Here is a 27,727-nt window from a genome sequence, read left to right as displayed (position 1 = left end):
CCAGAAATCGTTTTGGGAAATTACACCACGAGATAGTTTTACTAAAATAATTAATTATTTTTAATGAGTGCCTAAGTCTAAACTTAGGAAATTAAAATAATTAAAGGGTATTAATCTAACTATGGGTGAAACTTCTAGAAGAAGACAAGGATCAAGTCAATATGATCTGAGCCATTGATTAGAATCTAATCTGGGTCATTGAATACTCAACTGGAGAATTATAAGAAGGACTTCGATGGGCATTTGGAAAACACACGAAGTAGATACTCAGTTACCCAAGTAAAATCGATTTCTTCACCGGGGTTTCTCATTTACTCAGAGAGCTGGGGAGAAAAAGGAAGGTGGGGATAAGTCGCCTGGACCGATTGAGAATTCTTCATCGTTGGGTTGTTTCGTCAGCCAGCTGCTATAAATCCCCTAGGCTATTAATGCTAATACAATACAATGGAAAGACGGAGCGACTCCGGAGGCGGCGTAGGTCCGTGAGGACCGAAGCCGGGCCAGCAGAATCATCAGAATCATCCAAATCAGACATTTCAGAATCAAGATCATCAATTTCATCATCAGAAATTTCATCATCCAGATCGGAAATATCGAGGAACATAAAAGAAAAGAAACAACCAGTTGAATCCATCCATGTTTGTTGTTGTGCCCCCCCACCCAAAGGTCGAAGTTCGGCAAGAGAAAATTGATTCAGAGGGAGAGTTGCAGGTGAGCAGGAGAGAGGGTATCAGCAACAGTCGAGAGGCAGGAGTAGAAGAAGCAAAGCAGAGAAGAGGCAGCGTAGAAGCTGTGACGCAGAGGGACAGCGTAGAAGACACAGGGACTGCGCAGTGCCTACGCAGAAGCTGACGCAATGAGTGACAAAGGGGGCAGCAGGTCCTCTCCCAAATCAGAATCTCGCCAAGGAGTGTGAGAAAGTTGTCTGTAAAATTCTCACAGAGATATATTTTCTATTCTGCTAGTTGCATCTTGTACATGAGATTTTTGTTGAAGATTAATAAAGAAACCCTCATCTGCTGCACCGGTTTTCCCACTCTAGGTTTTTCTGGGGACGATTGTCAAAAAATAATTGTCATTTTGATTATCCTTGTGCTAGTATTTTTTTTGCATTTACTTTCCACAATATTTTAATTGTGAAGGCTGCAATAGAATTTATTTCGATATTTGTCGTAGAAACATTGTGAATAACTTATTTCTGAATTAATAAGTAGAAGAAATAATATCAGTCACTGCAGTTGGATTTCTATTTTGAAATTTTCACATGGTATCAGAGTTGAGATAAGTGCAAACCGGAAGAGCCAAGCATTGGAGAGAAGAAGGGAGTTCGAAATTACTGCATAGGCAAAAAATCGAAACCCCAGAGGAATTGCGCAGACCAGTCCTAGAGGGGCAAATTTTTTCATAAGAAAATCCCTCTCTGAGTGAGTCGACAGAGAGGAAGATTTCCAGGTTGAAATTGCCAGTGACAGAGGGAGCAGCGCAGAAGCTTTAGCATAGAGTAGTATTCAAGTAAAGACGCAGTCGTTTCTGCAATAGTCGCTGGGGTAGAAAAAGCGTCAGAGATCGATAGGAAAATAGCACTAAGAAGGATGGAAAATCAAGATGTCTCCAGATTATCTTCTAGATTAGAAGAAGAATTCACATGTTTGTCAAGTTCAGCATCGGCAGATGTTTGGTACATTGATAGCAGGGCTTCAGCTCATATGACTGGAGTACAAGAATGTTTCTCGAGCTATCAAGAAGAACAAATGGACTTCCAGATTACTATGGGAAACAGAACGAAGTGTACTCCAGTAGGGAGAGGCACCATAGCAATTTAGATGGAAGCAGGAACTAGCATCTGAGTCACTAATGTTCTGCATGTGCCTGGGTTAGGAATGAATCTGATTTTAGTGTCCCAGTTACAGGACAAGGGATATCATGTATACTTCATTGGAAGGAAAGTATATGTCAAACATCCAAGCTAGAAGAAGAAGAGACAAATTGGAGCTAGAAGCAACAAACTGTATAGATTGCAACACAAGTCTCCAATGCTCTAATAGTCAACAATCTTAATGGTGAAAAGGCACTGAATGAGCTATGGCACAAACGAATGGGACACTTACACCACGAAGCACTAAGAATGCTTAGAGAGACTGTGACAGGATTTCCAGTCCTTAGTACTCAGCATGGTGATATATGCAAAGGATGCATACTAGGGAAGTACGCTAAAGCGGCTTTTCTCAAGAGTAAAAACAAAGCAGAAAGCGTATTGGGATTGATACACTCAAATATCTATGGTCAAATGTCCATAAGAGCTCTTAGTGGTGGCAAATACTTCGTCACCCTTATTGATGATCACTCCAGAAAAACCTGGAACTATTTCTTAAAGATCAAGGATGAGGTCTTTGTTCAATTCAAAGAGTTTAAGGCTCTCGTTGAGAACATGACAGGGAAAAAGATAAAGGTATTGCATTCAGATAATGGTGGAGAATATACAGACAAAGACTTCACAGATTTCTGCACGAAGGAGGGCATCAAAAGAGAATGGACAACTCCCTATAATCCGGAGCAAAATGGAGTTGCAGAGCGCAAAAATAGAACTATTGTTGGAGCGGCAAAGGCTATGTTGTATGATCAGGATCTCCCTAAATTCTTATGGGCATAAGCTTGAAACATGTTGGTGTATATCCACAATAGAACTCCTCACAAAGCATTGGGGAAGAAAATGCCTGAAGGAGTCTTCACAGGGAAAAAGTCGGAAATTAGTCCATCTTAGGATATTTGGAAGCATGGCATATTGTCACATTCCAGACGAGAAGCACAGTAAACTAGATCAGACTACAGAAAAGGGGTACCTCGTAGGATATAGCGAGACCTCAAAGGCATACAGAATCTACATTCCTAGCAGTAGGAAGATTCTAGTGAGACAGGATGCGAAGTTCATGGAGGATAGAGCTTTCAAAAAATCTTGAGAGATGCCAACGAAAGGTCAGTCAGTAGATGTTCCATTAGTCTAGCAGCAGCAGGGACAGTAAGGAGGACAGGCAGGAGGACAGACACCTAGATCGACTACAGTGACCAATACTAGTATTTCCTCAGAGGAAGGAAATCCAGATAGTTCTTAGCAGATGGAAAGACAGGATCATGAGGAGGTATTGCTTGAACCTCCCAACACCAGTGGTAGAACTAGCAGGGAAGTATGACAAACAATGAGGGACATAGAGGAGTTTGTTGGAGCTCCTAGAACCAAGAAGAGGCAGCGTAGACAGCCTAACAAGTACCAGGCCTTGGTAGCAAAGGTTGAAGAACCCTTTAGCTTTCAGGAAATCATTCAACACCAAGTTTAGGTGTACGCCATGGTAGAAGAATATAGTTCTATCATGACGAATGATGTTTGGGAAGTAGTACCTAGACCAGAGGATAGATCAGTGGTAGGATCAAGGTGGATCTACAAGATCAAGTATGTTACAGACGGCAGTATAGAGAAGTACAAGGCTAGGTTCGTGGCAAAGGGGGTACACACAGAAAGATGGAATAGACTATGAAGAGACCTTCGCCCAAGTAGCCCGATATACATCTATCAGATCCGTTATATCCCTAACAACTCAAATGGGATGGTAGATTCACCAGATGGATGTCAAGACAACATTCTTGAATGGGGTGATAGAAGAAGAGCTGTATATAGAACAACCCGAAGGCTTCGAAACTCATGAAAAGAGAACTCGTGTATGCAGATTAAAGAAATCCTTATATGGGCTCAAGCAAGCATCCAGAGCATGGTATGGTCGGATTGATAGTTACTTGCAGCAATTAGGATTTGTCAAGAGTGAGGTTGATCCCAATCTCTACTATTTAATGGTAGAGAATGAGCCACTTATTCTAGTATTATATGTGGATGACTTGTTTCTAACAAGGTCATCTAGGCTCATACAAGACTGCAAGAAGAATCTCGAAGCAGAATTCGACATGAAGGATATGGGGTTGATGCATTATTTTCTAGGATTGGAAGTTTGGCAGAAGAATGGGGAGATCTTCCTTGGGCAAGGAAGATATGCTACAGAGATTCTGAAGAGATTTAGAATGCAAGGTTGTCAACCCATGGCTACACCCATGATCACCAACTGGAAGAAAATAGATGCATCAGGAGACAAGGAGTGGACACCACCTTGCACAGACAGCTCATTGGGTCGCTCATGTATCTGGTCAACACTAGGCCAGACATTTGCTTCACTGTCAACACCCTTAGTCAGTTCATGGTGGAACCGAAAAGGGTGCATTGGGCAACAGCTAAGCACATTCTTAGGTATGTGCATGGAACAGTTGGATATGGGTTGAAATACTCCTAAGGAGATGATGTCAGATTGGATTGATTCACAGATGAAGATTGGGCAAGTAGTTCAGTAGACCGGAAAAGCACCTCTAGGTATTGCTTCAATGTTGGATCAAGAATAATCTCTTCGTGCAGCAGGTAACAGAAGTCGGTAGCTCTGAGCTCAGCAGAAGCTGAATATATGGCAGCAAGCACAACTATGTGTGAAGCTATATGGCTTAGAAAACTACTTGTGAGTTTGTTCAGAAAAAGGATGGAAGCAACCAAGATTTACTGTGATAATCAGAGTTGTATCAAACTCTCTGAGAATCCAGTATTTCATGATCAGTCGAAACATATTGATATCAGATGTCACTTTATCAGAGATTGTGTTCAGCATGGGGCAGTACAGCTGCAGTATGTTCCCAAAGGAGATCAGGTAGCAGATGTACTCACAAAGGCTCTAGGAAGAGCTAAGTTCATTCAGTTCAGAGAGCAAATGGGTATAGTAGAGAATCTGTTCCAGTCGTAGAAACAGGTGATTTCTCAGTTACAGTGACAATAAATGTGAGAGAGTTGCAGTACAGATGCAGTGTTGGCAGTGGCAGGGTCAGCAACAGTATAGATGCAACATTTGCGCAGTAGTTGGTGGGCAGTGATGTTAGAGATCAGTAGCGCAGAAGAAGATGTTACAGAACAGGGTGATGCTTTGGCAAATTGCATTTCTAGAGCACATTCCTCGCTAAGAGGGAGTGTTGATATATGGTAGCATCAAATGTGCTCTAAGTCTCAAGTTTTGCAAAGAGGCTTAGACACATATATTCCACAATACCCAGAAATCGTTTTGAGAAATTCCACCTAGAGATAGTTTTATTAAAATAATTGATTATTTTTAATGAATGCCTAAGTCTAAACTTAAGAAATTAAAATAATTAAAGGGTATTAATCTAACTGTGGGTGAAACTTCTAGAAGAAGACGAGGATCAAGTCAATATGTTCTGAGCCATTGCTTAGAATCTAATCTGGGCCATTGAATCCTCAACTGAAGGATTATAAGGACTTCAATGGGCATTTGGAAAACACACCAGATAGATACTCAGTTACCCGAGTAACATCGATTTCCTCATTGGTCGAAGTTCGGCAAGAGGAAATCGATTCAGAGGGGGAGTTGCAAGTGAGGAGTGTTAGTTTTTGGTAGCATCGGAAGTGCTCTAACCTTGAAAATTGGTGGAGAGACTAAGGCACATGAGTTCTAAAGAACCCAGAAACTGTTTGTTGAAATTCCACCCGGATTGTATTTTATTAAAATAATTAATATTTGTAATGGAGTTCCTAAGTCTAAACTTAGGGAAATTAAAATATTAATAGATATTGATCAAAATATGGGTGAGAATGATCTACAAAGCGGATCAAGTCATGTTTTAATCTTGGTCGTTGAGTAGAGACTTAATCTTGGTCGTTGAAGTCTCAACAAGAAAAGTATAAGAAGGAGGCTTGGGGTTCATTTAGAAACACAGAGAGATTGAGGAAATCGATTTTCTGAGGTGAGTTCTCAAGAGGAAAATCGATTGGGGAGATCTTGTCGCAGAGGGGTAGAGAGATTCCAGGAAAAGGACTTTCCAGAGAATACAAGGAAGAGAAAGGATAGAATACATCTAGAGGAGGGTTGACGCTAGCCCACGCAGTGCTGACACAGAGGAAGCGCAATCAGTGAGGGGAAGTCGAGTTTCTGCAGAGGGAATTCGAAGTTTCAGTTACCGGAAGCTAGGGAAAGTCGATTTCTCAGCCAACAAAAAATCCAAAGCAGAGAGGCAACGTAATACCCAGGAGGGGTGACGCAGAAGCTGCCCAGGGTGATGCAATTTGATGCAAAGGCCATCAGAGGGTGACATAGAGCCTCCCAGAGCTGAAGATCAGTCACTAATTCTCCAATGACAGGGTGAAATTATTTCACCAGTCTTTTGTCTAGTATTTTCTCTATAAAGGGTTGCTAGTTGAGCATCCTAGATTTGTATTCAAAATTTTTTCCTACACAATAATAAGCCCTTAGAGCTACTGCACCGATTTTCCTGCATAGGGTTTTTCCGAGGACTATTTTGTCCAAAAATAATTGTGTCCTATTTATCTTGTTCTTTGCTCAATTTCCTTGTTTCATGCAAATCAAATTTAAGTAGTGTAGGCTACAGAAGTAATTTGCTTCAGTATTCAGAAGAATAACTTGATGAAAGTAATTAAAATCAAGTAGGTAAAGCAGATTCAGATTTGTTATAGTAGGGGCTCCTTGAGGATTAGGAATTTTCACGAGGAGAGAGGGTATCAGCAACAGTCGAGAGGCAAGAGCAGAAGAAGCAGAGCAGAGAAGAGACAACGCAGAAGCTGTGACGCGGAGGGACAACGCAAAAGCTGAGATGCTGGGACTGCACAGTCCCTACGCAGAAGCTGATGTGGTGAGTGACAGAGGGGGCAGCAAGTCCTCTCCCAGATCAGAATCTCGCCAAGGAGTGTGAGAAAGTTGTATGTAAAATTCTCATAGAGATATATTTTCTATTTTGCTAGTTGCGTCTTGTACATGAGATTTTTGTTGAAGATTAATAAAGAAACCCTCATCTGCTGCACCCAATGTTACCAGAATCGCCCCCCCCCCGGAGGATCCAAACCCGGAACCGCGCCCCGAGCGGTTGCGTTCCGGAATCCACAGAGGAATCGCGGTTCCGTTTTCAAGGTTGCGCGGTTCCGATTTTTTTTAACGATTCCTGCCAAAACAGGTTGCGCCACCCCGGAATCGCGCTTCGGCATGCGGTTCGGGCATGGGGTGGCGCCACGCAACCTGCCCGGAAGCGCACGCCACCCGCACGCCACCCGGGCGCAACCCGAACGCAACCCGCGCAGTTCAAATTTTTTTTTTAATTTCATTTAATATCTAACTTAACTAAGCATGAGGGGGTGGGTTAGGGGTGGGTTAGGGTCACTTTAGGGTGAGTTTAGAAAAGAATAAAGCCCCCATTCTCTTCTCATTTTCTCACTTTGAGTTTATGAGAGTTGGAGAAGAGAAGAGAGGAGAGGAGAAGAGAAGAGAGGAAAGGAGAGGAGAAGAGAGGAGAAGAGAGGAGAGCTTGGAGGAGTGAAGAAGGAGGAGCTAGGAGAAGGAGGAGGAGCTTGGAGCAAGAGCTTGGAGGACTTCATCTACAAGAGCTAAAGAGGTAAGTTCAAACCCCAAACTCCCTTGTTTTTTTGAAAAAAAAATTGTATTTTTCTCCTCCCTCTCCTACTCTTTCCCATTGTTTCTACTTGCTCCTTTATTTACAGGTTGTCCACCACCTATATCCATATTCCAAGATGGTGTTCTTTTGGCTTCTATGTATCATTCCACTCTTGGTTTTAATGATGGCAAGGGTGAGGAATAGAGGGGAAGAGGAAGGGGATGAACTTGGGACTCCTAATAGTAGTGACCCAATGTATGATGAGGAGGAAGGGTTTGAAGAGGAAGGGGATGAACTTGAAGAGGACACTGAAGCACAAGATGGGAAAGGTACATCAAATCCCTTGTGGACCTTTGTGACCAAACTTGAAGGGGGAAAGGGTGGTGGATCTTACAAATGGATGTGCCCTCATGATTGTCATGGAGGAAAACCATATACGGGTTCATATACCCGTCTGAGGAGGCATCTTTGTGGGGTGCTAGAGAGTGATGAAAAAAAGGGTTCTGTGGGGGTAGCCATTTGCACAAAAATTTCAAGTGAACAAAGACAAAAATACATCAAAATAGAGATGGCTGCACAACAAAAAAACAAGAAACAAAAAACTCATTCAGAATCAAGTGCAACCTCTAAATTTGGTAGTTGCCCATCTCCTTATGGTACTTCTGCAACCTCTGGAGGTAGAAAAACAATAGGGGATTTCCTTAATGTTGCTGGGAGGGATGATGTGGATGGAAAGGTAGTCCGTTTTCTTTGTGCTTGCGGTGTACCATTCAATGTGCTTCGCTCTCCCTATTGGCATGACATGGTAAAGGCCATCAATGAAGCCCCAAAAGGATACAAGGCCCCCAACTATGAGAAAGCTAGAACAGTGTTATTAGAAAGAGAAAAAGCTAAGGTTCAAAGAGCTTTGACACGTTTTACACATGAGTGGGTGGATTATGGGGTATCCATTGTATCAGATGGGTGGACAAATATTAGAAACCAACATTTGATAAATGTTCTTGGTGTTTCTTCTAAGGGTGCAGTATTTATTGCATGTCATGACTCCTCCTCCATCAGTGCAACTGCACAAAACATTGCAGATCTCCTATTGAAATCAATCAAAGATGTTGGTCCGAATAATGTGGTTCAAGTGATCACAGATAATGCAGCAAATTGTAAGGCAGCAGGAAAAATTATTGAGCGTACTCATCCACACATCTTTTGGTCTGGGTGCCTGGTTCACACATTGAACCTTTTGATGCATGATATTGTGAAACACAAAGAATGTGGGTGGATTGCTGAGGTTTACAGGAAAGGGAAGCAGCTCATTAAATTCATCACAGGGCATACAAGGGTAAACTACTTCTATGGCACTTACTCCAAGTTGCAATTGCTTAAAATTGCAAAGACAAGATTTGCTAGTTATTACCTCACCTTTAGGCGGCTAGTGAGGGTGAGACAAGCTTTAACTAATCTGGTGTGTGCTGAAACATGGGATGAAATTAACCAGTGTACAGATGGTGCTACTGCAGATGTAGTCAAGGACACTGTTCTTGACACTTACTTTTGGTCACAGGTTAAATATGTTTTGCAATTCACCAAACCAATTTATTACATGATCAAGTTTGCAGATTCAGATCGACCAGTAATTGGGGAGGTGTATGAGCAAATGGATAGCATGTTGGGGCAGATTAAAGACATTGTTGAGCCTAGAGATACCACCTTGTACAATTATATTCGTGAAGAGGTGGAAAAGCGATGGGATATGCTAAATGTTCCATTGCATGCATTAGCATATGTTTTGACACCTAGGTACTATCATCCATCATGGCTTTCAAAACCAGCACCTGGGGGGGGAAGCAGGAAAAAACCACACCAAGATAAAGAGGTTCACGAAAAATATATGGCTGCATTGAGTAGATTAATCCCTGATAATGAGGAGGCTGCATTGGTACGGAGACAGCTGAGCAACTATACGCTCAACACTGGTCCATTTGGGAGCATGCATTCAATTGAAGATCGAGAGCATTTTTCTGCTCTTGAGTGGTGGAACATGCATGGAGGGCCTACTCCAGTTCTACAGAGTTTGGCATTGCGGGTGCTATCACAGGTGGTAAACACTTCTTCTGCAGAGAGGTGTTGGAGCTCTTATTCTTTCATCCACAGTGTTAAAAGGAACAGGTTGAGTTTAGACCGGGCAGAGAGCTTGGTTTATGTTCATTACAACTTGCGATTGTTGTCCCATTACTGTGAAGATGCAAAGTCTAATAAAGACTTGTTGATTTGGGACAAGCATCCAGAGGAGCCCAATTTGGAGGATGGAGTGTTGCAACTAGAGCAATTAGAGGATGCTCTCCTGGTATGTCCATTATGGTATACCGTATGAATTTTCCATTTTTCCCTTATAAAGCATTTCTCTAATTCATGTTTTTAATTTTTTTGTTAACTAGTGTTTTTTTTTTTTGCATGAATTTTTTGAGCGATTCTAGGATGATGATGACCGTGTTGATATGCCACCACCCCCACCCCCATCTGGTCCTAGGTTCCATGGTTCAACACCAACAGCAGGGGGTTCTTCTTCATCAGTTCCAGTGCCACGACTTACACAGGGACCATCTTCTTCATTGCCACCACGTGGAGGCACGCCATCACGTTCTATTCGTGGTGGAAGGAGGAGAGATTAGTAGATATATTCACAATCTACTTCTTTTTGTCATAGTCTATAGATTACTCATTAGACTTGTAGACTTGTGAATTTGAATTTTGAACCTTTTTGGCTTGGCGGTGACCAAGTGACATATTTTGTAAACATTATTATTTGAATTTTGGACATGACAAATGTTGACAGTTGCTCACTTGCTAGATAAATCATAATATGCTTAAATGTTTTATGTTTTATAATATGCTTAAAAATTTGATGTATGTTTGTAATAGCTAGAATATAGATGATTGTTGTACATACTAGTAACTACAATGGAATCATGGATGCCATATCTATCTTGATTTATGCAAAAATATGCATGTTTTCATGTCTTCTACAATTAATTTGGTATTTGGGATGTTTGTTTTGAGTATAAATGCAAAAAAATATATAAAAATATATATATATAGCAGACGCTTCCGCGGACGCTTCGCTCCCTAGATTTTTGGAAAATGACGCTTCCGCGCTTCGCGCTTCCGCTTCGCTCCCGCTTCGTGCAACACTGGCTGCACCTGTTTTCCCACACTGGGTTTTTCCAGGGACGATTGGCCAAAAATAACTGTGCCATTGTGATTATCGTTGTGCTAGTATTTTTCTTTGCATTAACTTTCCGAAGTATTTTAATTGTGAAGACTGCAATAGAATTTATTTCAATATTTGTTGTAGAAACAATGTGAATAACTTATTTCTGAATTAATAAGTAGAAGAAATAATATTAGTCACCGCAGTTGTATTTCTATTTTGAAATTTTCACATGGTGGAGGATCACGTTGCAACAGAGTGTCCGAGGTTGAGTGGCATGGGTACCACATTAGGGACAGCCGGACCATCAAGGGCCCCACCTACGGCAGGGGTGGTGGCAGTATGATTGCAAGGTGCATTCACGAGCCACAACCCGCCAAAATACTATGAAGTGTGAAAGGGATATGGATACTCGTCGCACTTGTGCCCAATACTGTAGAAGTATTTAAATGTCTCGAATAATAACTATTATGAGTTCTGCACGTCTATGACCCACCATACAGACCAATGTCAAGCATTGGATGCGCTAGCTGATCGGCTAGACTGTTCGACATTCAAGATCAATGAAACTGCACGGGGTGGGCGAGGAGGAGGAACAGGAGGAGGTAGGGGACCTGTGCGCTGCTATAACTATGATCAGGAAGGACATGTCGCTTGGGACTGCCCCCTACCAAGAAGACCCTGGTGCTCACATTGCAGGGTCAACGCCCATGCAGCGGAGAATTGCCTCGAGTTAATTGCAAGGTGGGAAGAACGAACCAGGCAACAAGGGACGAATCTAATCAATGTGGAACCAAGGATTACAGAGATAACCCATTGTCCAACATAAACATAGTCACTAGTGGCGATAAGAAGACGGGGCATGACCAGGGTGCCCCAGACTAGCCACTGATCATTCGGGTGGCTTCACCAAAGCGGTCATACAACCCTGGACAGCAGAAGCAATACTACCAGGAGGCAGCAAAATTGTTTGAAAATTTGACATACTCTCAAAACAATAACATGCCCGACCTTACAAAAGCCATTGTTGCCTAGTCGATTGAGGAATGGTTTAGATTGTTCCTCCAAATTGTCAACAACAATCAGATGCTAGGGGAGCTGCAAAGAAGTCTAAAAGCAGTCCTACCAAAAGAGGAGACTGGAGAAGGGAATGTCTTGGTGAACTTGCCTGAGAAACACACAAGGTGAGTTAGGAGAAATAAGAAGAGAACAAGTAGGGAGTTCAAGATTGATGCGCAAGTCGCAGGGTTTCAAATTAAAGATACTATGTTAGACCTAGGTTTCGACGTCAATATCCTACCAAGGAAGATGTGGGAGGCATTAGGAAAACCGCAATTGAAGTTCTCACCAATCCAATTGCAGATGGCCAACCAATACTATATATTGTCGATCGAGAGACTAGAGGAAATAGAAGTAGATGTGGCGGGGTGAAGACACACGTGGATTTTGAAGTGATCGATATCATGGGAGACAAAGATCCTTACATGACACTACTAGGTATTGACTGGGCCTACGAGAACTACGTCGTTATCGATCTAAAGAAGAAGTTGATGATCTTTGAAGTGGAAGGAGTACAAGTCATCCAGCCACTGGACCCATACCAGTGACCTAGATTCACAGAACCAGTAGATGACAGAAACGACCTTGGGATGCAAGACCAGCTCTACCAGTTGACAGTAGGAAAGAGAGAAGATTTCATCAACCCCACAGCATAAGGATCGGTTAATTGGAGGAGTATACAAAGCTCGGATGTTGGCTCTAAGGCTGCATGGGATGCTTGGGAGCAAGGCAGATATGAAGTTGATACCAAACATTGTGCTACGATATGACGCATCAACTGGATTAGAACAGAGGTAAGGGATTTTCCCACTTTTCATGGCATAGATTCAGTAGATACATTTCTCAATAAGGTTGACAGAACTATATGGGAAAGCCACAAAATACTGTTGCTAGACATTGCACTGCAAGCGACCCCCGCACGTTGGTGGGGATTCCACCGCAACAACCTCCAGGACTGGGGAAGGATCAAGAGGGCCATGAGGGAAAGGTTCAAGCAGGCGGGGGATCACCCGCAAGAGATCGCAAAATAAAGGAGGAACTCAGATCCCCGACAACACCTGGAGAACTGCACAGACAGATGGAACAGAGAAAGAGTTCTGAAGGAACTATGGGTACACACGCTCATGTCAAAATTTCTAAATAGAAATCCTACTATAGTGATTAATATTATTTCTTCTACTTATTATCTCATAAATAAGTTATTCACAATATTCTTACAGCAAATATCGAAATATATTCTACTGCAGCCTTCACAATTAAAACATTGCAGAAAGTAAATGTAAGGAAAAATATTGGCACAAATACAATCACAATGACAGTTATTTTTGGACAATCGTCCCCAGAAAAACCTAATGTGGGAAAACCGATACAGCAGATGAGGGTTTTATTATTCTTCAACAAATTCTCATGTACAAATTACAACCAACAAAATAGGAATGAGAAATTTTATAGACACTTCTTGACAAAGTTCTACCCTAGGTAAAGCACTTCTTCTTCCCTGGAATCCTTCTGCATCTCTCTGCGTCAACCTTCTCACCCTGGCTCAGCGTCACGCTGCCTACGCAGGTTCTGCATCAATCTGCCTTTGCGCTACCTCTTTTTGCATCACCCTGTTCCTGCTCTGCGTCTTGCTGCCTTGCACACTCTGAATGTGTTGATGCCCTCTCTTCCTTTCTCACCTACAACTCTCCCTCTAATTTGATTTTCTCTTGCCGAACTTCGACCAGTTAGAAAATCGATCCTACTCGAGTAACTGAGTATCTGCCTCTACTGTGTTCTCCAAGTGCCCATCAAGTCTCCTCTTATAATCCTCTCATTGATCAATCAACGACCCAGATTAGATTCCAATCAATTGTTAGGATCATTTGACTTGACCTCTGCCTTCTTCTAGAAGTTTCACCCACAGTTTAGATTAATACCCATTAATTATTTTAATTTCCTAAGTTTAAACTTAGGGTCCCATTAAAATAATTAATTATTTTAATAAAAATATCTCCGGGTGGAATTTCCCAAAACAATTTATGGGTATTGGAGAATGCATGTGTCTAAGCCTTCCTACAAATTTTGAGTCCTAGAGCACATTCGATGCTACCCCAAATCAACAGTTCATACACACCTTAGGCACAATCCCTCAAGCGCGGTAAATTACAGGAAGAGGTACGTAGACAAACGGGGATTGGGACGCCCTCGCTGAACAATTCAGGAGTAGTTTCTCATTTAAAACTAGTGATGACTGACCAAGGCTCTGTATGCCATTAAAAGGATCCTCTTCACTTCAAGCCAATTGTGGGAAAGATGTATCGATGAGAGGTTCCTACAGTGCTTTTATGAGTCAGGATACCCAGAGATCATGGCCTGCGAGAAGGTGAACACAGATCTAGAGGAGGAGGACCCGGAAGTGTTAAGTCACTGTACATTTCATGAGACCGAAGGAGGGAGGGATATCCAAGAAGGACCCGTAACAGATGTTGCGCACTTGCTCCTAGTAAAGTTGCAGAAGCACAACATTGGCATGGAGGATAAACCTAAGATGGCATCAATAGGGGACTACTGGGATGAGCACACGACAAGGGAAATTTTTTATCTCTTACGGGAGTACGAGGATTTGTTCCCAGCTTCAGTTGCAAAGTTAAAAAGAATTAAGGGGGACATCGGGGAAATGAAGATTGTACTAAAACATGATGCAAAGCCAGTCAAGCATAGACCATATAGGCTGAACCCAAGAGTAAGGAGAAGGTCAAGAAGGAAATAGACAAAATGCTCGAAGTAGGACTCATTCTCTCAGTGGACGAGGCAGAATGGGTCAGCCCAATAGTGATACAGAATAAGAAAGATGCCATGGAGATGAGGGTCTGCATAGACTATCGTAGCCTTAACAACACTGGCGTACATGACCCATTCCCCACACCCTTCAGCGATGAGGTCCTAGACAACGTTGCTGGGAATGAAGCATTCTCCTACCCGGGCGGGTTTTAAGGCTACCATCAGGCAAACTAGCTAAAGAGGACAAATGGAAGACCACTTTCACGACAGAGTGGGGGTCGTATTCTTACCACATGATGCCATTTGGCCTCAAGAATGTCCCTGTCGTATTCTCCCGGATTATCATCGCCGCATTCAAAGATTACATTCACAGATTCCTGGAGGTATACATGGATGACTGGACAATATACATCCTGTTGAAGAAGCACACCAACCTACTCAAGGTAATGTTTTATCGTTGCAGGCAATTACAAGTCTCCTTGAACTTGAAGAAGTGTATATTCGTAGTTCCATTTGGCACACTGTTAGGCCACATTGTATGCAAGGATGGAGTCTGCGTGGACCCTGCCAAGGTTGCGGCAATTGTAAACATAGGATGGAGTTTGCGTGGACCCTGCCAAGGTTGCAGCAGTTGTAAACATGGACCCGCCAGCGAATTTGAACCAGTGGCAATCGATGTTGGGAAACACAAGGTACTATCACAGATTCATCCATAACTACGCTTCCATCACTGCCCCAATGGAAAAGCTACTCAAGAAAGCAGAAGCATTCACATGGTCGGAGGACTATCAAGTTGCATTAAATATACTGAAGGAGAAGCTGGTAAGTGCTCCAATTTTAGTATATCCTGATTGGAATAAGCAATTCCACGTAAATATCGATCTATCTAGAATTGCTCTGAGGGCAGTGTTGGCGCAACCGGGAGAAGGGAACTTGGACCATACCATCCACTTTGCCAATAGGAAATTGCCCACTGCAAAGAAAAACTACACCGCGACTGAGAAATAAGCATTAGCCATGGTGTATTCTTTACAAAAGATTAGGCACTACTTGCTTGGGGGCCCGTTCAAGTTCTTCACAGATAACCCACATTGAAATACCTAGTCAACAAGCCAGTATTAGAAGGGAGGATATGCAGATGGATGCTACTGTTCTAGGAGTTCACATTCAAAGTAATCATCAAACCAGGTCGATTGAACGTTGGGCCGATCACCTGTCTAGATTGGAATCGAGGGAAAGTGGGGGCTCCCCGGACAACCAACTACCTGATGTCAATTTATTCAGAGTGGAAGCAATACTTGACCACTTAGAAGAGATCGCAACATTCCTGGCCACAGGGAAATGTCCAAAGGAGTACACAGTGACATAGAGAAGTTATATGGTCATGCGAGCAGTCGATTATCCGCTTATCACAGGACACCTATACAAGTTGGGGCTGGATCAAGTGTTGCAACGATGTGTCCTCCAGCACGAGCGTCAGGAGGTTCTATGGGAATGTCACTCCGGAGTTGCGGGTGGCCACATAGGGGGGAAGACGACCGCAAGGAAAGTTTTGCAGGTGGGGCTATGGTAGCCAACAGTGTACAAGGACACTAAGGAGTACGCTAAAGGATGCGATGTATGCCAGAGGGTTGGGAAACAGTCGCATCGCGATGAACTCCCACTACAGCCAATACATGCCTTGCATATATTTGAAAAGTGGGCAATTGATTTCATCGGTCTGATCAATCCGGCGACACGTCACACTCAAGCCAGGTACATCATCATGGCAACTGAGTATCTCACGAGATGGGTTGAGGCAGCACTAGTGAAAGATTGTTCAGCAGACACAGCCGCAATGTTCATTTTTGAAAATGTCATCTCAAGGTTTGGTTGCCCAAGAAGCCTGACAAGCGACTAAGGAACTCACTTCATTAATGAAACAGTCGCTTCTTCGTTGCAGAACTTCCTGATCCAACACCACAAGAGCAGCCCATATCATCCACAGGCTAATGGAACAGTAGAGGCATTTAACAAGATACTTGAGAAGGGCTTAACCAAGGTGTGTTCGGCAAATCAAGATGATTGGGATGAAAGAGTGCCAGCCATGCTCTAGGCGTACCGCACAACAATGAAGAGATTACACAAGCAAACGCCATTCCAGTTGGTATATGGTCGAGAAGTCGTTTTGCCTGCAGAATTCGCAATCCCTAGCATCTTCATCACCCAGGCCACAAGGATGACAAAAGACGAGTCGCTACAGAAGCGACTGGAGGAACTATCAGAACTGGACGAGGCCAGGTTCTTAGCAGACTTCAACCAATCAGTTGAGCAACGAAGGCAGAAGGCATGGCACTACAGACACATCAAGAAGAAATCCTTCACGGTCGGGGGACAGGTTTTGTTATATGACAAGAAGTTCCAAAAGTTTTCGAGCAAGCTACAGATGCACTGGTTAGGGCCGTTCATAGTTTCGGAGATCAGGGAGTCTAGAGCGGTGAAGCTCACACAACTGGATGGGATACTGCTACCAGGTTGGGTGAATGGCGCACGCCTGAAACCCTTCCACCAACCAAACATTCATGTTCAACATTGATGAAGTCTCTGCACAGAGACTGTAGATAGGGTTAGGAAAAGTCAGTAGGAGTCAGTCAATCAATTCGTCAGTTAGTTTCTTTTCAATAAAACAAACCCAAGATGTCAATTTTAGTTGCGACTTCCATGTCACCACACCGCAACTGATTGTGGTTGGAGGGGAGGTCAGTCACACGTACCAAGTGTATTTTCTGTAATAATTAGGCAATAATATCGCTGTCAGGCCAAATTTCTGTAGGATCTTTCCAATTATAGAAAGAATTAACTCCTAAATGTCTGCCATTACACTAACACTATTACCCATCCACTCCAACTTGCCTTTTCCCGAAATACGTCAACCAAGTCAAGGACAGATCAGCCGACGGCGATTAACATGTTCTAGTCTACATAGGGAAAGTTGTCATAGTAGTTAGTTAGCAAGTCTAGTCAGAAACGTCACGTCGAAACTGGTCTACTTAATCTACATGGATATGCCGAAGTTCTTAGAGTTTCACGCTCAAGTGTAGAATCGTTTGAGTCACAGTCCAATCCTCAACACTGTCGCCCAAGCATTCGTTGTCAGCCTCCAGCGATTGCAGTTTATTAGCGATGCTACAAGATGACGAGGCCGATAATTTCAGTTCCTGAAGATGTGATGGATGAAAGAATTACAGTCACAGAGCCGCTATATGGAAAATATGGCAATGCCACACTGGTGGACAATGAGCTGTCGGATTGCTTCCAATTCCCGGTAGTGAAGCGAGAAGTGTACAGAGGCAATTACAAAGGAATATGGAACAAAGGTGACCAAAGCCAAGGTGGCTGTCAGGGGAATTCAACGATCAAAGCTGATAAACTTGAGAAATTTGCCCATGTTCGACACGACTCTGGCCACGATGCAATGCATGAAACTTTTAAACAGTAGGATGCACGGGGGGCCACTTTTGCTGGACAGAGAATACCCAATTCATGTAGATGATATTCAGCAGCTTACAGGGTTATCGACCACAGGGAATGCAGTCTCAACAACATTTCAGACAACTTCGAAAAGAGCAAAGAAGGAAGGAGATAACAACTATTATAGAAAATACGACACCAAGCGAGGCAGGAAGGGAGCAAAGATCGACTTAATCAACAAAAAATACATTAGATTTGCCTTCTATATCATCATCGAGAAGATGATGTGGCACTTTTCAAGAAATGAATGCACTCTAGACACCATCTCAGTTGTGGAGCATTGCGCAGAAGGTGAATCGCTAAATTGGTCTGCATTCTTGTTGAATGAACTATTCGAGGCATGCAAGGATGTGTACAAAAGAAGCACTAATTTTATTTTCGGCTATCTGATCATGACCCTAGCAATGTGGAAGTGGTGCCTTCTGCCAGGAAGGGACTTGGCGCAGATCTCTGAAGACCAGCCCTACGCTCTCAGATACATGCCATGGCGAACGTCAAGGGACCCCAACAGCAAAGAAATCAACGAACCGTCCTTCAACGAGTGGTATGTTAAAATGTTAGGGATCATAAGGGTCGCCAAAAGGATCCCCAAGGCACTGCTTGATGAATAATCAGAGGTAATTCGGTCCGAGGTAACACACGGCAACATTTTCCTCAGGGCACACTATGTCCATCCATTCACTTTTCAAATGCAGGCACAGAAGCTCACATTAACAGCTAAAGCATCCCACACGGAAGTCGGGTCATGGCCAAGAGTTTCTTGCGAGATAAGAGAAGGAAGATGCAAATACTTGTTTGTGGGAATGGTAGCCCAACCGCTGACAGGAGACACAAGTTTGGACACCAAGAAGCGGGCGGTAGAGGGTGATGAATGATATTTCCAAGCCTTTCTTAATGATTTTGTACTTGTGTATCTTAATGACATTCTTGTTTATAGTAGGACATGGGATGATCATGTGTGTCATGTTAAAAAAGTGCTTGATGTTTTGCAAAAAGAAAAATTGTATGTCAAAATGTCTAAATGTGAGTTTGGGAAGACCTCTTTGGTTTACTTAGGTCACATTGTTGGAGGTGGACAATTGAAAATAGATCCTTCTAAAATTGATGTGATTGTAAAGTGGCCTAAACCCACTAATGTTACAGAGGTTCGTAGCTTTTTGGGTGCAGTACAATATTGGAGAAGGTTCATTTCCAACTTCTCCGTCATTGCATCCCCCTTACATGCATTGACGAGTGTGAAGCAAACCTTTCAGTGGGGAGGAAAGCAACAGAAATCCTTTGATGCACTGAAAGAGAAGATCATCACCGCACCAATTTTGGCCTTACATACCTCCAACAACCTTTTGAGATCAAGACCAATGCCAATGGATACACCATGGGAGCAGTATTGATGCAGCAGAGGAAACATGTATGTTACCATTCAGAGACATTCTCCCAAGCTATTGTGAACTATCCCACATACGACAAGGAGTTGTATGCCTTGGTTCAAAGCGTGAAGAAGTGGAAACACTATTTGATCGGCAAGGAGACCATCATTCACACAGATCACCAGCCCTTGTAGTACCTTCAGTCGCAAACCAAGCTTCAACAGGCACGTCATTTCAGATGGATGGGATTCCTTCAGCAGTTTCACTTGGTAATAAAATACAAGAAGGGCACCAGCAATAAAGTGGCAGATATGCTTTCTCACCCTCCTATTTCTGCATCTATAGTTTTGCAAAATGCCTCTTTATCTTTTGAAAGTTATGTTAAACAGTATGTTGATGATGATGATTTTAAGGAGATTTATGCAAAGTTGACTCATGGATCGTAGGTGGATAACTACCATTTGCAGGGAAAGTAGTTGTATCACCTTGGAAATATTTGTATCCCTACCAATGAATGAATACATGTAATCAGAGAGGCACATACCTCTCTTGTGTTAGGTGATTTTGGTGTTGGAAAAACTGTGTCATTTGTAGAGGTTGTGTCATTGGCCTCACATGAAAAATGTTGTGACTCGATATGTAAAGGGATGTGTGTTGTGTTCAGTTAGCAAGCCCACTAATAGAAAAATGAGGCTCTACACACCATTCCCTGTTCCGAGTCATCCATGGGAAAGTGTGTCATGGATTTTGTAGGCTGTTTGCCTTTGTTTAGGAGAGGTCATGACTATTTGTATGCCGTTGTGGATTGATTTAGCAAAATGTGTGTATTGATGCCTTGTAAGAAGCAGATCACTGCAAAGCAGACTGCTCATTTCTTCTTCCAATTTGTATGGGTCCACTTTGGGCTGCCCACATCCATTGTGTATGATCGAGACTCTCGCTTTCTTGGAGAGTTTTGGACGAGTTTGTGGAGAATGATGGACACCAAGTTGAAGAGGAGCACGACATTTAATCTGTAGACTGACGGACAAACAAAGATTGTCAACAGCATCATGATACACCTACTCTGAGGCTATTGTGGCAAGCATCCCAAGTTGTGGGACGAGCAGCTTCCTTATGTACAACATGCATACAACAGAGCAGTGCATTCATCCACGCGGAGCTCACCGTTCGAGACATGCTTTGGTATAAGATAATTAAAATGGGGGAGAGCATGGTGGGAATGTGGGAGGGAGAATCAGGGCCATGGGAGGAAGCGTTGTTCTAGGGTCTGAGAGCATCCAAGCTCCCAAAAGTGACAAGGAGAATGCCAAAGGAGCCTACAACATGCTTTTTATTTTCAGGGGTGTGCTCTAAGGGTGCTCCCTAGGCACTCCCACTTGGAGTGCAGTCCCAAGGTGGGAGCCCCCCTAGGGGTAATGTTCCTAGTAACACTAGCACCAACATTGACCACATTATTGAATTCAAGGAAGTATATGTGGGCTCAAAAGTGGTGCAACAAATTTGAATTATTAAATAAAAAGTTGACCAGGCACCAAAATCAACTCTTCCTAACCCATCTAATTTTTTTTCCATCTATAAAGATGCTAATGGTATATCCATTGATTGTTATCACTAGAGTGATCGCTTATGAAAGTCGGAAGATACGTGAGATTGAGCAAAGGTCTCACATTTTGATAAAGAATTGTGAGCCATAAATAAGGTGAATAAAAGCCAACCTTGAGGTCATCAAGTTGGTCCAACCCTTGGCTTCATATGATATATAGAAATGCATAGGAATATCTAACAGTGCCATCGCTGAAAGAGCAGATTCCTAATATTTGTTGCTCCAAATCCTTGCTGCAATATCCCAAGGTGTTCTCGTTGAATAAACAAGCATATCTATGAACAGATAAGTTGACATCAAATATATATTTAGACAAATTTTAATGGGTGCAACACATCTATGTACAAATTTGTACAGACAAACTTATCATTGCACAGGGTTTCTATGTGATCAAAGTTATGGGCAAATAAATTGACACTGCATGATCAAAAACACCATTCAACATTTAGTCTCGCTTCCATATCTCTTATAGGACAAAAATATTCTACCTGCAGATAGTACATATGAAAGATACATACCTCGGTAATATTGTTTGCCACAATCTTCATTTCCAATGGCAACATATTTCAAATTGAAAGGATCAGGATGTCCCATTGCTGCACGGACAGAACCCCATGTTGAATTGGAAGAACCTCTAGCAAATTCAAAACCGTTCAAGATATCCTACAAGAAAAATAAAATATTCATAAGATATATGGTCATATTTATGAAGCTTACTGCACAGCATATGGATTTTGTCAAACACTAGCAATTGTGATTCTACGCTTTAACTATTGACTCTCGAACTCAAAGTAAATGAAGTTACAGCATTCAATGCTGAAATCAAAATTATGCACTATTGAAATATCAACAAGTGAAGAATCACTGTAATGCCATGCATTTCATCAAACACTGAAATTCCTTATTTCTAATCCTGTACCTACACTTCCAATATCGACTTTAAAATTTGCAATCATGTAAATAAGCTCAGAATTAATGTCAAATTTAAGATCATCAGAAGAGAATGACACAAAACAAAACACATCCAAAAGACAAATATTCTTTATATCAGCAAGTAGCAAATTTAGCAAGATCTAAGTCAAAGTGAAACACAATCATAACAATCCCTAGACCCCCAATAATCAGAAAACTGATAATTAAATATCAAATCATTAGATAGATTCCATAGATAATGCACTCCATGTTGAGAAGGCAAGTGATAGACAATGAAGAGCCACCAAACAGGCCAACTGAAAGATCCAAGGAACTTGTTATGGAAAGGCTGGTTACAGAGGTCCTCCAGCTAAGCGAACCTGCTATGAGTGACATTTTTGAGACACTTTTGTGCCATCAAAATCACCTAGGACTGGCCCTTGGCATCATCCACATGACTTGAGGGGAGGGGGGACGCTTGACCAAGGTCTCAACATTAATACAAGTTTGATCACCTTGCAACTTGCTGCTGAACCACACTGCCATGGGCTGAAAGGAACTTATTTAGGTATGGTATTTCCCTTTATTCTAGATTATGAATGGATTCTAGGTTCATTTTGCTTCAGATTTATCTCAGTTGATGGCTTTCCCTAACCAAAGAGGTATCTAGTTTTTCTAGGTCAAAATTTCTGCTCAAAAGCTACATTACAGATAGCACGATGTCAAAGAGTGGGAACTATGTGAAACACATCATAAACGAAAACCCCATCAAAAGCATCATATTTGGAACGTGTTTCCTGCTTTTGTACAGGTAATGTGTTTTGAGAGAAAGTCGTCGCATTTTGGGAAAACCTCCATGTTTCTCAAAGAAATGCCATCATTACTACCCCTATTTCTCAAAAAATATTAAAAAAAATCAGGCTGTCCAAAAATATTTTTTTAAATCCACAAGAAAAGAAAAAAACAAACAAAGACTGAAACCCTAAACATAACTCCATTATTTTTGAAATTCATTATATACTAGTGTCTGTTACCACTCAAACTAGCAGGGATCCTCGGAGGGTATCCTAAAAGGGATGCTGCTAGGTTAAGGGCAACAATGGAGTGATAGCCCACTGTCACCTCAGCTAAGGCTCCCTACTCTTTATGGATTTTCACCAATGGGAGGAGACCCGGTACAAAGGGAATCACTAGATGAATGACTCAATGAAAGGATGAGGAGTGATTCCTCAGGCCTATTCAGAAGAGAGACTCAATTGTATGCTTTACTTGATTGAGAAGCAAGGTATAAGACTCCCTAGGAAGGGCCAATGGGATTTCAAGGGCTAGGGTTTGAGGATAAGACTTGTAAGGAAGATACCTAGTCTTGGAAATCCTTGTGAAAACTTGGTTTCCAAGTGGCCTTAAGAAATTAAATTCAATAGGTTGTGGGACCACACAGGACCAAGTGGACCCAAAATTAAGTCAAGGGGATGGAATTGATCAACCAAGGGTGTGCTTGACCTAATTGAGGGAGAGAAGGGGATCAAAGGAGAAATTTTTGGTAATTTTGATGGAATGATCCCAATGAGGTCACTAGCCAAGGGAAATAATCGATCTCAGAGCTAAGGCTTGAAATATCTCAAGATCCCACAGTTGGAATTGCTTCAAATTTGGACGGCGTCTAGAAGACACAACAACGTAGTAGTGGGCAAGAGATCAAACTTTTTGGATGGATGAATCATGAGAAAATCGATGCCCTAGGTCACCTATGGAGGCTAGGCCTAGAAAGAAAGGGAGAGAGGTGAGGAAAAATATGCTTTTGAGTGATCACCTATGGAGGATTAGTGCCTTGTCCTTTGGGAGAGATGGAGTCAAGGAGATTTTAACATTTGGAATGGATTCACTTAGTCAAGGAGGCCTTAGAAACAACTTCGCATGGCATTAGGGCATGAGAATAGCTGCTTCAAGGTCTTTATACTTTGATTTGCAATATTTGATGACTTATCAAGATAAAATTTTGATACAAAATATCTCTAGGAATATTCACTCATTCATACATGGCCCATAACATGATGCAATGCTATAAAAAATCAAATTTCCACAATTTTGCATTAGAAAAGCAATAAATTTCAGCCTAGTATAGCGAAAATCCCAACAACATGCATGTGACAAGAGAAAATAACAAGTATAGCATTTAAAGAGTACTTACATGTAAGAAAGAGTATATCCAATCATCAACATATGCCAATAATGAAGCTCCAAGACAAAATGAAAGAGATCCAAACATCAAAATTCATCCATTCATCCAAACTCGTCCTCCAAGAAGGATAGCGAAAATCTCACAAGAAAATAACCCAATCCAAGTGATGATGATCAAAATAAATCATCTCACTTCTATTTATAAACTCTCTAATGAATTCGATTTAGCTAAATTGGCCTAATGGAGCCCCTAAAATACAATATGTGCATAATAACAATACTTTTGTATTGTTGACAAGCCCCCCAAATAGCTCAATAATACATGAATAAGCCTCTCAAGAGGGTCAAATGATCAATAAAGTGAGTTGTTGGGCCTTTGAGAAGGCCTAATGGAGTCCAAGGGGTATCATGATGTAGAAATGGACTCCCAACATAGTGGACAAGGGGTTGGCACCTTGTTTTTCAAGCAAGAACTTGTGGTGCGCCCAAGTGGGTGTGGAGGTACAAGAACATCCTTATGGGTCTCCACGTATATCGAAAATGCCTGTAGACCATCTGTAAGAGATAGGACGATGATGTAAGCCCTCCCTCTGCAGCGGAAGACATCCTCTAGGCCCTGGAACATCTGCCAAGTGTATGGTGCAAGTGTGGAGTTGGTTGGGCATGGTGAACCAGGTGCATCATCCTCATCCAAAAAGGTGGAACACAATCAATCAATGATCGGTGTTGGGGATCCATGAAGTAATATCTACTATGGTGGAAGCCCATGGCTCTCAACGCTCACCCTACAAGTGGCAATGTGGCCCTCTGGAGGGCTAGGACCCCATATAGGGAGACCAAGCCCCAAATGAAGACCCACCTGCAATCCTGCATAAGATCCAATTTGTCCCCTTGCCCTCTAATACAACAAGTCATTATAATACTCAAGTAATAAATCTTACAAGTCATGGGATCAATGGGGCACTTCATGGTGGCATGCCCTTCCATAATGGGCTTTGGCATGTACAAGTGTTTCCAAGCTCAATAGGGGGTTAACCAAGGACCCCATTAGGTGATTTCAACCTCTAAAGGGGGTGACATGTCCATGGCACATCCTTTAGATGGTAGGTGGCAAATGATATAATAATGGAATGGAGTGGGGATCAGAGGAATCATCCAGACCACATGTCAAGGTGCATGGGTAGCAATAACAGGGGAAGCCCACACCTGGGTATGTGAGTGTAGGAGGGGGCAAATCGTGGTACACGAGTTACCCGACCTTTTTTTTCCACCTTTCTTCATATGCCTTTTGTCTTTTATTGATTTTTCTTCATAACTGCTCGGGGCTCCAGGGGATGAGAGCATGATGTGTAATATGTAGCAGTGGATACCCCTTAAGGTGGGACGGTTCATTGCCCACCAGGGGTTGGGACAATCATGGATTCCTTAATGATAGAGGGGACTCATCTAGGGCCCACAAGAACAAAGGTGATGGCTATGGATAAGGGGTAGAGCTCATGATTGGCTTTTGCCCAGACACTAAATTTGTATGTGCCGGCCATCTTTTGCATTTTGTGGTACATTTCTTGTTGAGAGTTGCCAAATTATGCTTTTTCTTTTCTTTATAGCTACATCAACCTCCAGGGCATCGTTCCAAGCTCGACCCAAGGTATAGACAAGGGGAGGGGGAGGCTAACCCTATGTGGACCCAGTGGACACATGTGGACCTGGATGGGAAAATAGATGAATGGGGCTAAAATGAGTGGAACGGGAGTGATGTAGGTGGTATCGGGAAGCGGGACCACGCAACCAAAATTGGGATTTCCCATGTAGTGCTAACCCAAAGCCAAATGGTCAGTAAAGGAGATCCCACGGGACTAGGATACAAGGGTAACCACGAAATCAGGCAGTGGAGACAAGAATACAAGCCTAACCCACTCTTTCCACCGAATCCCCCCACCAATTCATGCCCAAAAGTGCCCATGACAAGTAAGGAAAATTACTCAACTATACTAATGAAAAGCCATAACTTTGGGGTTGAGAGGCCCACCTTCAAACATACATTCATAACAGATGGGCGAAGGACCACATGGTTGGCTCAGGTGGCAAAGGAAATTGCACATCGAGCTATCTAAGCGTTGCAAGGGGTTGTTGGTTACCGGTTGAGGACCATATAGGAGAAAAAAAATTTCATGTGCATACTACCCACAGGCAATGTTTTAAAACTCCAACTCGGACTCTGACTCGGCCGAGGGTCGACTCCGACTCCGACTCGGTATCAACTCGGTCAGCTCGATTTCAATGACTCAATCATTGTAAAAAATACATTAAATTTTCTTTTTATAAAAAACATAATTTTAAAGATTTTCATTCATGTTTCCAAACACACAGCATTAGAATATAGATAGAAGACAACATATGATCAAAGTAGGCTCATGAATATATCCATTATATCAAAATCGCGCCCAGTGCACTGTCCAATACATACATGATCATGAATCATGATATAGAAATCAAAACAAAAACACATAACCAAGGAGGCTAGAAACAATGTTTTAAAAATCCGACTCCAACTCCGACTCGACCGAGGGTCAAGTCTGACTCTGACTCCGACTCAGTATCGACACGTCCAGCTCGATTTCAATGACTCGGTCATTGTAAAAAATCCATTAAATATTTTTTTTTATAAAAACATATAATTTTAAAAATTTTCATTCATGTTCCCAAACATACAGCATTAGAATATAGATAGAAGACAACATATGATCAAAGTAGGCTCATGAATATATCCATTATATCAAAATGGCACCCAGTGCACTATCCAATACATACACAATGATGATATAGAGATCAAAACAAAAACACATAACCAAGGAGGCTATAAATGGCCTCTACAACAAAAGTTTGTGACCATTATTACTGGCTACTACTAGAGTTGCCAACATCATCTGGCTCAGTGTTACTTGGGAGCAGGAGCGAGAGCGAAAACAGGAGCGGGAGCGACATTTTCAGAAGCTCCTGGTTTGGGAGCGAATCCCGGAGGAGTTCAACAACCAATGCACTAACATCAAGGTACATAGAGGGATTGGTGCTCTTGAATAAATACGAGTTCCATACCCTAATACATGACAAAATTCAATGGAAACAATGCAATCCTCCAATTCTAAAATCCTGAAAAACTGATAAGTCTGCTGGATTTTGAATGAAATCTAAAATTATACTTTCTCCATATGAAATCCAATGAGGCTGGAACCACTCTCAAACATCCTGAGTCATTTCATGGTAATGTTAAAATTTTGAGTAAAAGGATGAACATGAAGATTAAGGAGAATGTCACTTTTACTTTAAGAATTTAACATTACCATGAAATTTGAATAGCATATCAATACAAGGAGAGGGGAATGGACCCCAAATAGCACTTAACCAATTTAGAAAACACCTTGGAGTCCCCAACAATCAGCTAAATGTTAAAAAGTTGAAAAAAATTAGAAAAATCGTTTTTTTTTTGTGACTGGCCAGATTTAATGACTTGGCCAAGTAGATGCGGAAACGGTCGGGTTGACCGAGTCATGATTGCCTTGGCCGAGTCATGCAATAACTCGGCCGAGTCAGTCATGACTCGGCCTCCCGAACTGGTTTTTCTGCCGGGTC

At 42.2% G+C, this 27,727-nt stretch overlaps 2 protein-coding genes across 3 annotated transcripts in view; one reads left to right on the top strand and one right to left on the bottom strand.

Annotated features, from left to right (window-relative positions):
- ASD1 (alpha-L-arabinofuranosidase 1) overlaps nucleotides 1-27,727 on the bottom strand; it is a 257,521-nt gene that overhangs the window by 9,043 nt on the left and 220,751 nt on the right. For both annotated transcript variants that reach the window (XM_089372189.1, XM_089372188.1), the window contains one exon: nucleotides 21,523-21,667. In XM_089372189.1, the coding sequence (XP_089228315.1) occupies nucleotides 21,523-21,667 (145 nt within the window). The remainder of the gene's footprint in view (nucleotides 1-21,522; nucleotides 21,668-27,727) is intronic.
- LOC149235781 (uncharacterized) lies at nucleotides 6,943-10,612 on the top strand. The gene is made up of 2 exons (XM_089372187.1): nucleotides 6,943-9,835; nucleotides 9,966-10,612. The coding sequence occupies exons 1-2, from the start codon at nucleotides 7,631-7,633 to the stop codon at nucleotides 10,158-10,160; spliced, it is 2,400 nt and encodes a 799-aa protein (XP_089228313.1). The 5' UTR covers nucleotides 6,943-7,630; the 3' UTR covers nucleotides 10,161-10,612.

The sequence above is a fragment of the Pinus tabuliformis genome, chromosome 8 (assembly GCF_031772625.1).
Source record: "Pinus tabuliformis cultivar Carrire ecotype Pingquan chromosome 8, CPIR1, whole genome shotgun sequence".
Classification (NCBI taxonomy): domain Eukaryota; kingdom Viridiplantae; phylum Streptophyta; class Pinopsida; order Pinales; family Pinaceae; genus Pinus; species Pinus tabuliformis.
Note: the sequence above shows the minus strand (reverse complement) of the source record. Positions and strands in the feature narration are given on the sequence as shown.